This window comes from Mesoplodon densirostris, chromosome 6, assembly GCF_025265405.1.
Source record: "Mesoplodon densirostris isolate mMesDen1 chromosome 6, mMesDen1 primary haplotype, whole genome shotgun sequence".
Taxonomy (NCBI): domain Eukaryota; kingdom Metazoa; phylum Chordata; class Mammalia; order Artiodactyla; family Ziphiidae; genus Mesoplodon; species Mesoplodon densirostris.
Window position 1 is genome coordinate 29,908,081 of NC_082666.1, and position 16,245 is coordinate 29,924,325.

Sequence of the window (16,245 nt, forward strand, 5' to 3'; positions counted from 1 at the left end):
TCCCATAATGGAAGGGGTGTGGCAAAGCAGAAGAGCAATGAGATGAGTAGCGCTGGCTATTAACTAGTATGGAAGTGATAAAAGCCAAGGAGAACTGGAAAAACTGAACAAATGTGAAATAAGTACATAGACACTGGATTTTATGAGTAGTGCATGAAAATATTTTCTTAAGCGCTAGTACCAAACATCTTTCCCTGTTTTTTAGGAAAAGCTAATTTGGATGTGGAATGTGAGAATCTGGAAGCAAGGTTCAGCAGGAACAAAACAAAGATCCCTGATGTGCTTCATGAAAGGTCAATGGGAAGACCTCCTCTAGCCTGGATGACTAAAATTCCCTTTATAAACTCATAGGAATACTGGGTAAAACATAACTATTGTCATGTAAACCATATATCAAGCACGGTAACAAAAAACAAAAAACACTTAGAAAATTCTAAGTGCCAGAGACAAATTGAAAATTTGAAGAGCAGGCACTGACAGGCAGCCCTCCAACATTTATTTTACACTTGGCTATAGGGCTCAGAAGCCAGTGGCTGGGCTCTAATGCACAAGCACTGGCTCTTGAGCTTCACTGAGTCAGAGAAGCTGGAACTAGGCCCTTAGGTAAAACCTGGAGCCTTAAAGATCTGCCAGTCATTGGGATTGGAAAAACTCCACCTACTAGCCTGGGTAAGAGGCAAGGAAATTTGTTCTTTGCCTGGAGCTTTGGATAGGGGAATAAAACAAAAGATTACTCCTGAGCAATCAAAACCCCAGACCTGCAACAGATATAAATTTACAATATCTGTATAATTCAGGAACCAAAAACTGAGAAACAATCATTTACAAATGTTCCCAGATCTTTAAGAGCCAAAGAACCCTGGCAGAAACAAATGTGTAACTGCTCTGAAAGGACGCTTTCACAACTCAGGGCATAAGAGACTCCCATAAACAAAACAACCCCATCCCAGAACAGCACCGCAGGAGGAAATAAATCACTATGACTAAGAGTCAGCCACAGCTGTAAACAGTAAGAGTTAGGAACTCAAAAGCTGGAAATATTAGAAGTACCTGAAAGAGAAGACAAAGATATTTAACTTGACTAAGGAGGCAAAATAATAGAAATCATAATGAAACTACAGGCAGATTTCACAAGGCACCAAACAGGACATGGAGTACTGAAAAGAATATTGTCATTGAAATGAAAATGAATGTGTCCAAGCAGATCCCACAAGTGAATGAATATAATCAACTCCTTTTCTATTCCTCATTTTAAATTATGCTCAGCTGTATTTCTTTCCAAGTTTGTCAGGTTATACTTGGTGTATTCAAAATGTGCTGCTACTCAATACAATTTTGCAGTGTGAACTTCAGTTCATCCCCTTGAACCAAAAATGAATCTCTCAACAAAATGAATCAACCTTTCCTTATTTCTGCAATGAAGGTAAAGTTCTTTCAGTTTTTTCCTTCTGTCCTAAATTCCAGGGAAAGAGGATTCACCCAGGTCCACAGAAGAACTACTGTAGGACTCCAAAATTTGAAAAGTGCACCCAGGGAAAGACGGTCCCTCCCAGTGCCCTGGAAGAGTAGAAGACCCAATCTTTTTCCCAGGTCTTGTTTTATGGCTTTTATCAGTGTCCTTGCTGGTGCTGCTGCCTTCTACATAAGGAGGAAGACTACACTAGCCAGCCAGTGTTAAAGCTTTCAAAAGCTTTTGATACACGGTGATGAAACAAGAACAGTGCTCTATTTATACTATATCCACCCTACAGTCTATCTTTACTTCCAGCCCTAACCTCTCCACATTAGAGTGGTTTTAGCAGCTTTGTGCCTTGTTCTCCACTTCTCTGTGGTGATCTCAGGGGCCAGTTGTAAGTCAGCCATTAGTGATTTCCTCAAGTTCACCTGTACTAACGGAAATTCCTTCGTGCTTCTGACGTGTTCTAAGACTAAAGTTGCTCTAGATCTCTCCTTTTATAAGGAATTTTCATTTTAATAATTACTTTTGGTAGTAGTTAGATGTGTTTGTTTTTATAACTACCCAGAAGTTCTTATCCAGCAAGTGTATTTGCATGTATTTTTTATCCACTTGACTTAAATAATATCAGCTAGTTATTAACTTATTAAAATAGTGCAAAGGCTAATAATGTCTGTCTTAACACTTACACTTTCACCCCAAAGAACTGTTTATCTCACAACTTGGTAAAATCCACATTAGGGTTTGTTGGCAAATTAAAATTCTTTATTCACAGTGATGAAGAGGACAGAATTGAAAAGAAATGTATATTAAGACTGAATAGAATCAATACAAGTGAAGAGCTGTGGAGTGTAGATGAAGGAATCACAGTACACAGAGATAACTGCTTGACTAAATGATGTTAGGCCTGTAACGACTGACTTATATAAGTGGGTGGGATGAGAATAAACAAATGAATTCTTTCTTATACAAACAAAAAACTTCATAAAACTTATTCTCTTAAGTAGAGAAAGAACTTCAAAACACTGCCTCATTCTTGGTAATTCTTGGTAGTTCGACTGGTGTTGAATATTGCAAAGCCAACCCGGGGAGAAGAAAACAACTTTAAATATACAACCTAAAACAGCATACTGGCTGCACCATCTTTTTATACATCACCTAGGAATAGACAGCACCATAGGGCACTATGAAGCCAAGCCCTTCCTAACTCATTAGTATCAATATCCTTAACTGTGAGTAAACTGGCCTTTTTTTTTTTTTTTTTAAGAAAAGTACACACTGATAACAGGATCTGTTATTACTAGTACTGGAGTCTATATACGAAGAGAAGTAATTAAGAGTACGTGCTCTGGAGCAAGATTGCGTGGGAACAAATCTCCGCTGCTCCGCTTACTACTTGGAATAAGTTGCTTAACCTGTGACTCAGTTTGCTCATTTGTAAAATGAGAGCAATATCACGGATTTCATAGGGTTGCTACGAGGATTTTAAAAAGCCCTTGGAACGCAGCCTGGCACACGAAACGCAATAAATATCAGCTGTTACAAGGTGTTCCCCCTAAAATTCTCTGAAATGTTAGTTCTGCCATTGCTTACCATTCTACAGCTTTTCAGTGAAAGGAGGGGAACTCCTATTCGTCCAGCACCTACTATCGGCCCCACTCAATTTCTCCCCTGGGCGCTGCATAGCTCTGGCTGCGCGCCTATCGTCCCTTCCGGCCACTAAACCCGAGATGAAAAGGCCCGCCAGGCTTCGTAGCCGGCGAGGGGTGGAGCCAGACCGCGACCCACAGTCCTCACAAGTTCGGTCGGCGCTGCCCCAGTCCCAACAAGGGGCAGCTTCCATTTTTGACGAATCTGCGCCAGTATGGGGAGATTCCGGGGCTTCTGAAGCAGAGCGAGGAGACCGGTACGAAGCCACCCTGCCTCCGCTGCTCTCAGACCACACAGCGGCCTGCACCTGTGAGCCCCCACAGGCCCGCGGGAAGGCAGGGCTTTCTGAACGCGGCGGCCGCACAACGGGGCCTGAGGCGGGGCGGGGCCGGCGAGCGCGAGGCCCCGAGGCGGAGGTGCGGGGCTGTCCGAGGTGTGCCGGACGCCGAGCTCAAAGTATGCCACCAGCTCCTTTAGTCCTCAGGCCCAAGCCGTCGCTTTCCCGGAGCCGGCACCGTCGCGACCTTCTTTTCTATCTCCCTGTCACTTTGGTTGTTTGATGGAAGAGAAAAATGGAAGTCAGGCATCTCTGAGGCACCAGCCAATGAAATAGGCAGAGGAGGTGGGGTCCTTTGCTCGCGCCTAAATTCAAAGGCATAAATAGTTCCTCTCCGCTGCTGAGCGCGGGCTGAGTGTTGTAGCAGCTATGGTGGAGTTCGCTTCTTAGCGCCCGAAGCCGGGCAAGGCTGGCCCACTCTCCGTCCTAGTGACTAGGAAGAGCTTTGGTGGCGCCGCAAGCCCAGGCGGCCTGACGCAGCGGTGAGGCAGGTGCGTGCGCGCGGCCGGTTGGGCCTAGCCTGGCATTCCTGGCCGGAGATGGGCGTCGGGGGCTGGGGAGTCGAGGAGCAAGGGACCTCAGACTAAAGTTAGTTCTAAGGGGTTCCTGGCAGAATGGCTAGTTCCTGCCATTGAAGTAGGGCGAGGAAGTGTTGACAGAAAGGCCTGGTGAGGCGAGGAAAGAGCCTGAGTGAAAGCAAAAAGCTTCATCTCTTTATGTGGGATTTATCTATTTAATAAATATTTACGAACCCTCCCTCGCCCCCATCCCGCGCCCTCGAGTCAAGGACTATTCCGCCATACAGCGGTGGACATAGGCGAAGATGCTACGGAGATTACATTGTGATAGGTTGGATAGAGGAGTAAATAAGTACTGTTTAGTGTCAGCTTTAAGTGCAATGAAGGAAAAAGGAAGCAGAACGAGGGGGTGGGTAGAGGTGCTCTTTTATATAGGGAAGTCAGGAAGGACCCCAGTTAGGTGACGTTTGAGCAAAAACGTGAGTGTTGGAATCGAGAGTGAGCCATGCCAGTATCCGGGAGAAGGGCATTATGGGCAAAGGGGATGCGGTGTGAAATAATCAGCCTACGTTACCTAGAGTGTGATAACGGTGGAAAATGAACCTGGAGAAGTAAGTGGTTGGCTTCCAGGTTAAATTAATGGTTTAATTAAGTTCTAACTAGAGACTAACACCTGTATATCTTTAAGTTAAAGAAAGATACCTTTGCATCAGAGGAAGTAGCTTGGCAGTTTTATTTCTATAGAGCTGTCATTCTTATGTTTCAGTCTTCTACATTTATTATGGTTCCAGTTTTACATTCCACTTACGTGTTGTTATTTGTTTTGTACAGAACTGCTTTGTGGCTTGCTTGATTTCTAGCAGAGGTTTGCCTGTCGGAGTCAGTAGTGAAAATGCACATTAAGTCAATCATTCTTGAGGGATTCAAGTCCTATGCTCAGAGGACTGAAGTCAATGGTTTTGACCCCCTCTTCAATGCTATCACTGGTTTAAATGGTAGTGGGAAATCCAACATATTGGACTCCATCTGCTTTTTGCTGGGCATCTCCAACCTGTCTCAGGTAAAGTGTAAACCTTCTCATTTATGTGAATTTAAGTTTGAGGAGCCTCGAGGGAATCCTCATTGCACTTGGATACTAGTGCCAGTATCCTCTTCATTTGCATTTTTATGTGAAATATCTTATACCTCACCGCAGTCCTTTAAAGGTCGGTATTATTACTCCATATTTAGGTGAGAAAATAGAAACTTAGAGGAGTTGCCTAAGGTTCATCTTCTTAAGATGTTTGGAGCAACACTGAAACTCAGGCATTCTCATTTCAGAGTTGTACCCTCACCCCATCCCTGCCCGCCCCCCCATTATAATGTCTTTTCAGGACCTTCTAATGGGATTGGATGAATAGTGAAATTCTTAGACACTGTCTTTTCTTAAATCTTTCAAATGAACTTTTGTTAAGAAATGAGTAGAAAACAGTTCTGTTCAGGGTTGAAAAAGTCCTATAGAGAAAGGTGCCCATTTCAGGTTGTTACCCATTTTCTTTGCTCTTCTTGCTTATGAATGCCACTGCCTATCCTTGGCTGCTTAACGGATACTACTTGGGTGATTTTCCAACAGCAAGAAGCACATTTTTTGTGCTATTTTGCGTAGTATGGGGTTTTGTAACTGAAACTTTTCCTTTATTTTAGGTTCGGGCTTCTAATTTACAAGATTTAGTTTACAAAAATGGGCAGGCTGGTATTACCAAAGCCTCCGTGTCAATCACCTTTGATAATTCTGACAAAAAGCAGAGTCCTTTAGGATTTGAGGTTCATGATGAAATTACAGTAACAAGGCAGGTGAGTGGATACTAAATACTTGGTTACCTAGAAACTTGCAGGTCTGATGTGCGTTTTGGCAATGTGACTACTGGAGAAAGAAAGTTTATTAGCAAAATTGATGGATCAAATACTGACTAGGTTCCTTAAGAATATCTTCCTTATGTTAAATTTTGATCATGCAAATTCCGCCATGTACCAAGAGGATTGAAAGGGATCTGAAATCCATCAGTCCAAGCACTCAACCATGCTTAAATCTTGAACCACACTTGAGTCTTCTCTCTCTGTGCTGGAACACCTGTAGCTCTTGGGATCTTTCTATGTTCTGAGGTAACCCATTCTGTTTTTGGAAAGGTCTAATTAGAAAGTTATTCCTATATATTGAGCCAAAGTGCTGTCTTCAAGTTTTACACATTAATCCTCGTTTTCTTGAGAGCATCAAGAGTAAATCTAATTTATTCCATATTTCAATATTTAAGTGTTCTGTAAGTCCGTTTCCTAAGCTAAATCTCTAGGTCTTTCAATTGATATTTAGTTGTTTATAGGTCTTTCAGTTGTCTCATCACATTGAATACAAATTTGCTCCAGTTTTTTATATCTTTTTTTTTTTTTTTTTAATGCTTGGCACCTCAAATTGCATATACCAGAATTGGTCTAGCTACGACAGGATTAAGCAGAATTGTTGCTTCTTTTATTTTAAGTACTCTACTTCTATTTTTCTCAATATGATGTTGGAGAGTTCATGATACATTGTGAATTCATATCTGATTTACTAAAAATCACTCTATATTGTTCATGTGTGTTATTACTTAGCCACATACTGCCAGTTCTGTATCTAATCAGGTTTTTGAAACCAAGGGAGGACCTTACATCTGTCCCTTAAAATCATTTTTATTATAGTCAGACTGTTTTCAGTTTGTCAAAGTTTTATTTTAAAAAATTCTGTTAATTCGCATTTACTCTCCAACTTAGCATTATGTAACTTAGATTTCCCTCTCTCTTAATGAAAGCCTCTGGTGAAAAAAAAAGGGGGGGGGGATTGACTAGATTGGGACAGAATCCTGTTCTCTGTCATTAAGCATCTATCAAATAATAACCCTTTAAGGATTTTAAGTAAGTCTGCTACTAATCTACCCCAAATTCCTGTCCTCATGCAATCCATATGCCTGTATCTTCACCATAATTTCGTTATAAAGAGTGTCTCAAATTACTTATGGGTATTTAGGACTGTTGTTCAAATATATTAATAAATAATCTACCACCCTCGTAATCCTGTCAGGGAAAAGGAGTGAATTAATATTTATTTAATATTTATTAAGTGCTTAATGTGTGCTGGGCATTGTTGAATGCACTGGGAAATACAGATAGAAAGAATGAGAAACATACCTTGTCTTTAAGGACCTCAAAATATGGGTGAGACAATCATACCCAAAAAATGATAATGCAAGTGCTGTAGTAGAGTGTGAATAAGCTGGTATCTCGTATAAGTTGTTCCTATTAAACCCATGCCGAAGTTCCATGGTTACTCTTTTTCTTTCAAGTATTTTCCAGTCATGTCTTTTACTAATCCCTTTTAGCATCTTGACAAGGATTGATATTAAACTATTTGCCTTTCATTTTCAGTATCTGACTTCTTTTCCTTTGGAAATCAAAAGGGAGGAAGAGGGGTTAACCACTGAGTATGGAAAATTGTAGAAAGAGGGTGATCAGGGATAGAAACTACAATCTACACATACTTGGAAACATGAAGCTAGAAGGGCCCTTAGAGACCTAATCCACTGCAGGGGAGGTTAGAAGGCTTGTGCTTGGTTACATAACTAGTTAGCAAAAGTCCCTGGATTAGAAGCCAATTATCCTGACTCAGTCTCATATTCTTTTTTGACCATGTCACACTTTCTTTATTATTTACCCTATACTGATTTTGTTTACCATTAGTTGGACAGAACAAACATGAAAAATAATGTATTTGGGAATTTATCATCATAGCTCAAGATGTGTGTGTTCATTTATATCTTTTAAAATTCTTTCCTTTTTAGGTGGTTATTGGTGGCAGAAATAAATATTTAATCAATGGAGTAAATGCAAACAATACCAGAGTACAGGATCTCTTTTGTTCTGTTGGCCTTAATGTTAACAACCCTCACTTTCTCATCATGCAGGTATTTCGTTTGTGGTCTTTATATCTCTTTCATAATAGTTTTGACATCTTTTATTTTTTAACTTATAAGAGAAGTGCTTCTGTCTGGATTTTTCATTTTTTATTTTACTATTAGCCTGCTGTTTGGGCACCTGTTAAGAAATGTGGGTTAGTTTTTTGTACTTACGTGTTCTAGTATATTGTATACATTTGAATTTTGAAGAATGTCTGGAAGTAATTTTCTTTGACTTATCTTGGAGGGCCATTGTTCCAAAAAAATCAAGAAATGTTCAATAATTATGCTAACATTAATTTATATACTTAACCTGTCTTAGAATTGGAGACTTCTACATCATTAATATTAACTGTCTCGGAAATATGGTCGAGTTAACTTTGTATCATTTAATAACTTATGTAATTTGTATCACTCGTGAGAAAGTGGGTAACAAAATTCTAGAGTTATAAGCTACCTTTGGTCTCAAATCTAATAAAAGAAACATCTTTTCATGTAGGTGGAAGAAATAACTCCCAAACGATTGGTGTATTAAGATACAACAGCTTCAGTGCAGATAAAGATGTATGTCTTTAGGTTATTCTTTCTGTATTTTGTTATTATCATAGTAAGTTTGCCAATTTTATTTTCAGGGCCGAATTACAAAAGTGTTGAATATGAAACCTCCAGAGGTAAGAGTACTCTTTAAGGACAGTAAAAATAGTAATTATAGATATTGTCTTAATCTTCTAGGTAATCAATTTTTTTAACATAATTTTTTCCATTATTAAAATTCTTGGAAACATTTAAGAATGATTAGTAGAGAAAATAGTTTTGTTTTTTAATATTTAACACTGTGCCCCATTTTTTTTTAAGTTATGTAACATAAACCTTCTGAGCCTTACTTTCCTCATTCATAAATTGGAGCCAATAATCCTTACCTCAGGGTCTGTTCTGAGGATTAAATGAGAATCCTTAAAAGAAGTAAAAGAAAAGCCTTAGGACCTTGTTAAGCAAAATTTTTAAAAAATTATTTTTTTTAATTGAGATATAATTCATAAAGTAGTTTCAGGTGTACAACATAATGATTCTATATATATACATATATTTAATATATGTATATATCACAAAATGATCACAGTAGGTCTACTCAACATTTGTCACCACACAGGTAAAATTTTTCTTTTTTTTTTTTTTTTTTTTTTTTGTGGTACTCGGGCCTCTCACTGCCGTGGCCTCTCCCATTGCGGAGCACAGGCTCCGGACGCACAGGCCCAGCAGCCATGGCCCACAGGCCCAGCCACTCTGCAGCACATGGGATCCTCCCGGACCAGGGCACGAACCCGTGTCCCCTGCATCGTCAGGCGGACTCCCAACCACCACGCCACCAGGGAAGCCCTAAAATTTTTTTTTAAGATGAGAACTTTTAAGATTTATTCTGTCAAATATGCAGTACAGTATTACTAACTGTAGTCACCATGCCATACATTACATCCTCAGGACTTATAGTTTGTACCTTTGGCTACCTGTACTCATTTTGCCCACCACCCTTTCCCCACCTCTGGCAACCGCCAATCTGTTCTCTGTATCTATGAGTTCACTTTTTTTTTTTTTTTAAAGAGTTTACATATAAGTGAGATTATACTGTTTTTGTCTTTCTGTGTCTGACTTAATTTACTTAGCATAATGCCCTCGAGGTCCTATCCATGCTGTCACAAATGGCAGGATTTCCTTTTTGTATGGCTAAATAATACTCTATTTAATTTATTTATATATATAAATATCACATTTTCTTTTTTTTTTTTCTTTTTTTTTTTTTTTTGCGGTACGCAGGCCTCTCAGTGTTGTGGCCTCTCCCGTTGCGGAGCACAGGCTCCAGATGCGCAGGCTCAGCGGCCATGGCTCACGGGCCCAGCTGCTCCGCGGCATGTGGGATCTTCCTGGACCGGGGCATGAACCCGTGTCCCCTGCATCAGCAGGCGGACTCTCAACCACTGCGCCACCAGGAAAGCCCTCACATATTCTTTATCCATTTATCCATCAGTGGACACTTAGGTTGTTTCCATGTCTTGACTATTGTAACTAATGTTGCAGTGAACATGGGAGTGTAGGTGACTTTTCAAATTCGTGTGTTTGGTTCTTTGAGATAAATGTCCAGAAGTGGAGTTGTTGGATATGGTAGTTCTAGTTTTAATTTTTTGAGGCGCTTTCATGCTGTTTCTCATAGTGGCTGCACCAATTTACAGTCCCACAAACAGTGCACAAGAATTCCCTTTTCTCCACGTCCTCACCAGCACTTGTTATTTCTTGTCGTTTTGATAATAACCATTCTAACAGGTGATATCTCATTGTGGTTTGGATTTACATTTGCCTGATGATCAGTGATGTTGACCATCTTTTCATGTACTTGCTGCCCATTTGTATGTCTTCCGTGGAAAGATATCTATTCATACCCTCTGCACATTTTTTTATTTGATTTTTTTCTATTGAGTTGTATGAGTTCTTTGTGTATTTGGTTATTAACCGCTTATATATATGATTTACAAATATTTTCTCCCATTCAGTAGGTTGCCTTTTCATTTTGTTGATGATTTCCTCTGCTGTGCAGAAGCTTTTTAGTTTGATGTAGTCCCGCTTGTTTACTTTTGGTTTTAGTGCCTTTGCTTTTGGTGTCAAATCCAAAAAAAAATCATTGCCAAGACTGATGTCTAGGAGTTTTATGTGCCCGATACGGTATTAAAAGAAATTTTGCCTCTATAAAGTAGCCTTTCTCAACTGGTGTTCCATGTCATCCTATAGGAAAAGATCTGAGTGAAATTAATTCATTACATACAATGGATTGCTTAGGACATTAAGACTTAATTTTCTCTTAGAGCCCCCTTGAGAAGAGTTGGTATGAAGGAATGAATGTTTTGTATAAGAGCAAAAGCTCTTTTGGTATTTTGTTTTCTATGGAGAAGAACTAAGAAGATGACTGATACTTGATAATACTAGTCTGGTTTGACCATAGGTCATGCTTATTTTCTTTAGATAACATCTTAAGGGAAAACTTCTAATTCAAAACCTGTCAAATACATAGAAATCAAAATGGTTTTCAGAGAAATAATCCTCTTGAGATAGGGGTTGATGGTGACTAGAAGCTTCTGAAAAAGGAGTGCTAGCAAAATTGTCCTTCTTACAAAATTGTAATTAATATTTGCCTTTTTCAGAGTACTTCTCATGAATTATTTTACTTCATGTTTACTTCTCAGCAATGTTGTGAGATATTATCAGTACTCTGCAGAAGAAGAAACAGAGGCACAGAGAAAATTAAGTTACTTTCCCAAGTTCTTAAAGCATGTGCCACAGTTGGAATGCAGATGTTAGGCCATGCTTCATCCTTGTAGGAACAAAATGGCTGAAGTCTCATTTGGAACAATTTTAAGTAGAAATTTCTAAAATGAAAACTGAATGTTGTTAGCCTTTACTTTTTCTAAGACTCGTATTTGAAGGAAAAGAGGAGGAAGGAATTATTGGCTTCAGTTTTAAAGGAGATGTACTCTGGAATCTCAGTGTGGCATAAAGTTTGATTTTAGAATTGGCGTGAAGGCCAGAAATGTTTCTTGAATGTTAGGGTTATTAGCTAATATGTACAATTTTATGTACTTTTATGATCCATAATTTTGTTAAGATACTTAGGTTAAGGCATTAAATAATATCCTTAATGTAAATTCCAATGAGACTCATTGTCTTGGATTCTGAAAACATTAATACAACCATCTTTCCAGATTTTGTCCATGATAGAAGAAGCAGCTGGAACCAGGATGTATGAATACAAAAAGATAGCTGCCCAGAAGACTATAGAAAAAAAGGAGGCTAAGCTGAAAGAAATTAAGACGGTAACTAAATTTATATAAAATATTTTGAGAGAAGAGAGTACTTTTGCATTTAGAGTTTCTCTGCTGTAAAAAGGGAAATTTTACCCCCCCCGCCCCCGCCTAGCCTTAGTTCAGTTTTCCTTAGTCTTACATCCTACTTCTCCCTTTTAAATTTCTTTAATGGTACTTCACATACTGAAAAATATGATCTTCCTTTATTTTCCAGATACTTGAAGAAGAAATTACTCCAACCATTCAGAAATTAAAAGAGGTATGTACTATATATGTGAGAACAGCCAGCTAGTATGTCTCTCAAAATCGGTGATGTATCCACGATCATACACATGGGGATGAAATGTGTACCACTTCTCAGGAATTATTCTGGCGGATGAGATAAGGCATTAGAGTTGATAGTCCATACTCGGCCTTCTGCTTGTAGAGGACAATGTACTTCATATCTATTAAGTCATAATGGTTTTGTAAATAGATTGCCTGTCTTAATCTCAGAAAATATGCCAGATTTTAATTCTTTGTTGAAGAGAAGTAAGTCTAAATTTTCCTGTACACTTAGAATTGAATGGAATAATATTTCATAAAGATATGGCCCTCTCTGACTTTTCTTGGTAGAGTGAATAACTTCTCCGATAAGAGGGGGCTGTCATTATAATTGCTGCTGTCAAGGCAGTTGGTAAATGAAAGGTATTGAAACAGATGACTGTTTTCTCTATAATCTTTGCAGCTTCTGACATTGTAATTAGTGTTTCAGTGAAAGAATGTGTTTATAGCACATTGGTTTTAAATTATGTATTTAGGAATTTATTAAATGTTCATTAAAGTTTGATATTTCTCAAGCTCTCTTCTGAATCCATATAGTAGCATAGACATTATTGGAAAAACTGAAAAATTGTGATCTTGAAGGTTCTGGCTTTTGTATGTATGATTTAGTAGAAAACACTAGATCATGAGTTTAAACCTAGATGTCATGTTTGATTTTGACAAGTTCTTTCTAAATCTAATAATATAGAGTGGTCATTTAATCACCCTGAATTTGTTCAAATTAGGAACTTTTTGTTATTTTGTTACTTTGTCCCAGTAGGTCCTAATGGGAATCAAGTTTAGTAATGTGTGAGCAAATACTTATAAATAGTTACATGAATGACTGTTGGGTGGGCATCATGGTAATACTACTACAAAGTACATTTAATAGTGCATCATTCATGGTTGTGTAGGTTGTATTTATATAGACTTCTTATTACTGCCAGTCTGTGAATCTTATGTCTGCATTTCTTTGTTAATCCCAACTGCCTGATTATATTTGAGAAGAAATAACCACAAAGGATTCACTAGAGATGGTATTATGCTATCTAACCATAGTTGTAATGTTATTTAAATCTTCCTAAAATTTATAATCCATGATCACTCAGTTTAAGACAAAATCCATTACATCATGTAATGGGAAATTTTATACATGTTGCTGTATTTTGATTCTTTCCAAATTTGTTTAAAAATATGAATTTTGAGTTATACTTTACTGGTGATTTCTCTTTCAGGAAAGATCTTCCTACTTGGAGTACCAAAAGCTTATGAGAGAAATAGAACATTTGAGTCGTTTATATATTGCTTATCAGTTTTTGCTGGCTGAAGATACCAAAGAACGCTCCGCTGAGGAGTTAAAAGAAATGCAGGATAAAATTGTGAAGCTTCAAGAAGAATTGTCTGAAAATGATAAAAAAATAAAAGCACTTAGTCATGAAATAGAAGAGTTGGAAAAAAGAAAAGATAAGGTCAGGCATATATGTAAGAATAGAATATACACTCTGAAAAAAATATTAAATTATATATTATACAATAACTATTTAGGATTTACTGGGCATTGTCTTCTGTATCGATTTCTTAATCTTAAAGTATAATAATGAAATAGCTTATAAAAAGTCAATAATTTATGTAGAAATTATACAAGAAAAGGACACCATGAACAAATTTTTAAGTACATTGATTGAATTGGGTGCATTTGATTATAGGAAATTGGAGGTATACTCCGATCTTTAGAAGATGCTCTTGCAGAAGCTCAGCGAGTTAATACCAAATCTCAAAGTGCCTTTGATTTCAAGAAGAAAAATCTGGCAAGTGAAGAGAACAAACGCAAAGAGCTGGAAAAAAATATGGTAGAGGTAAGCAAACGAGAAGTGTAATTTAATTCTAGTAGTATACATTTATCCATTCTGTTAATATTTATTGAGTGTCTGCTATGGATCAAGGGTAATTATTTGGGGTAGGATGTAGCAATGGACAAAATACCTTGTAGGTCCTTGTTCCAGTGAGGGAAATGATGATAAAGAAGATAAATAAGTGAAAAATATCATATGTTATATAGTGATAACTGATGTGGAGAGAAAATAAAGCAGTGGAGAGGGTTGTAGTATAGGGGAGGCGGGTGTAGTTTGGGATTTTAAATTGGGTAGCCATCGAAGGTCTCATTGGAAGGGCTGTATTTCATTAAAGACCTGAAGGAGGTCAGAGAACAATGTAGATAAATTGGGAGGCCGTGGGGAAAGATGTTCCAGGCAAAAGAACAGCAATTGCCCCGAGTGCCTAAGGTACTGGAAAAGTAAAGAACTAAGTGTAGCTGGTTATCACTAAGTAGTAGAAATGCAAAAAGGTAATGGGGTGTAGGATCACATGTGATTTTGCAAAACATGTGAAGGACTTTGACCTTTATTCCGAGTGGCATGGGAAGTTGCTGGAGTTGGCTGAGCAGAAGCATGACGTTTTTTTAATAGGACTATTGCTGTTTTGAGGATAAACTAAAGATAAATGGAAGAAGCAGGGAATCCAGGTAGTAGGTGTCCAGGTGATAGCCCTTGGATAAATGGAATAGAAGTTGGGATATTAGAGAAGTTGTGGGAATTTATGTGTATTTTAAGGATAGGTCCAGCAGACAGACCCAGTAGATTTTTTTTTTAATTGAAGTATAGTTGATTTACAATGTTGTGTTAATTTCTGCTATACAGCAGAGTGACTCAGTTATATGTATATACTTTTTCATATTCTTTCCCATTATGGTTTATCACAGGATATTGAATATAGTTCCTTGTGCCATACAGTAGGGCCTTGTTGTTTATCCATCCTATATATAATAGTTTTCATCTGCTAATCCCAAACTCCCAACCCATCCCTTCCCCACCCACCTCCCCCTTGGCAACAAGTCTGTTCTCTATGTCTGTGAGTCTTCCTGTTTTGTAGATATGTTCATTTGTGTCATGTTTCAGATTCCACGTATAAATGATATCATATGGTATTTGTCTTTCTCTTTCTGACTTACTTTGCTCAGTATGATAATCTCTAGGTCCATCCATGTTGCTGCAAATGGCATTATTTCATTCTTTTTAATGGCTGAGTAATATTGCATTGTGTGTGGGGTGTGTGTGTGTGTGTGTACATACACACTACATCTTCTTTATCCATTCCTCTGTCCATGGACATTTAAGTTGTTTTCATGTCTTGGCTGTTGTAAGTAGTGCCAGCATATTGGTTTTTGACTGTGAAAAAGGACTGAAGGATAACTCCAGAGATTTGTCTTTGACAGTTTGAAATATGGTTACCATTTACTGAGTGGAGGATAATAGGCTTGAGGAGCCAGTTAGACATCTAAGTAGAGATGTTGGTTTGATAGTTGAATATATGAACCTTGAATCCAGGTTGGAAATACAAATCAAAATACATATGCTGGCATGCCCCAGGGCTAGTGCTAAGACTTCTTTTATATACACTCATCTCTTAGGTGATCCCATCCAGCCCTATAGCCCTAAATACCGTCTATATATTGATGCCTTTCAAATCAATAATTAGCCTTGTTTCCTTCTTTGAAGGACTCATTTGTCAAGCTATTTAATTGACATTTTTATATGGATGACTTTAGAAGTCTAAAACTTAACATAACCAAAATAGAACTCTTAAATTTTCCCTACCTACCCAAACCTGCCTGAGTTACTGAATTTTCCTCATGTAAGTAAATGATACCACTATTAACCTAGCTGTTCACTCCAGAACCTGGAGTCCTCCTGAATTTTCCCTTTTCCCTCAAACTCTGTGGTATCTAATTCATCAACAAATTCTGTTGACTCTAAAAGTATATCCAGAATACAGCCACTTTTCACACCTCCTTCACTGCTAACCTGGTTGAAGCTATCATGTCCCAGGAGGGATACTCAGTAGTGTCCTTAATAGTTACCTTGCTTTTACTTGCTCACTGTGCTCCAACCACAGTTCCTCTAACACCCAAGCATATTCCTCAGAGCTTGCCAAGTATGCTGTCCCCCTAGTATTAGCGTGATCACTCCTTTTGATTCATTTAGGTTTCTGCTCAAAATATCATCACAAAAGGCCTTCCCTCATCATTCTTAAAACAGTAGTCCCATCATTTCTTGTCCCTTTACCTTGCTTTAGTTATTTGTTTACTATGTCTTCCACCTTAGAAATGTAGGCT

The 16,245-nt window shown here is 38.2% G+C and overlaps 1 protein-coding gene across 3 annotated transcripts in view; it reads left to right on the forward strand.

Moving 5' to 3' along the window:
• The first annotated feature begins 3,389 nt into the window (after positions 1–3,389).
• The window catches only part of SMC2 (structural maintenance of chromosomes 2), a 55,978-nt gene continuing 43,122 nt past the window's right edge, over positions 3,390–16,245 (forward strand). Inside the window, exons 1-9 of one of the 3 annotated variants that reach the window (XM_060101114.1) lie at positions 3,390–3,934; positions 4,793–5,021; positions 5,645–5,794; positions 7,810–7,932; positions 8,556–8,594; positions 11,670–11,780; positions 11,986–12,030; positions 13,310–13,543; positions 13,781–13,930. In XM_060101114.1, the coding sequence (XP_059957097.1) occupies positions 4,854–5,021; positions 5,645–5,794; positions 7,810–7,932; positions 8,556–8,594; positions 11,670–11,780; positions 11,986–12,030; positions 13,310–13,543; positions 13,781–13,930 (1,020 nt within the window). In that variant the 5' untranslated portion in view covers positions 3,390–3,934; positions 4,793–4,853. The remainder of the gene's footprint in view (positions 3,935–4,792; positions 5,022–5,644; positions 5,795–7,809; positions 7,933–8,555; positions 8,595–11,669; positions 11,781–11,985; positions 12,031–13,309; positions 13,544–13,780; positions 13,931–16,245) is intronic. The other 2 variants (XM_060101113.1, XM_060101115.1) reach the window with 2 other exon arrangements.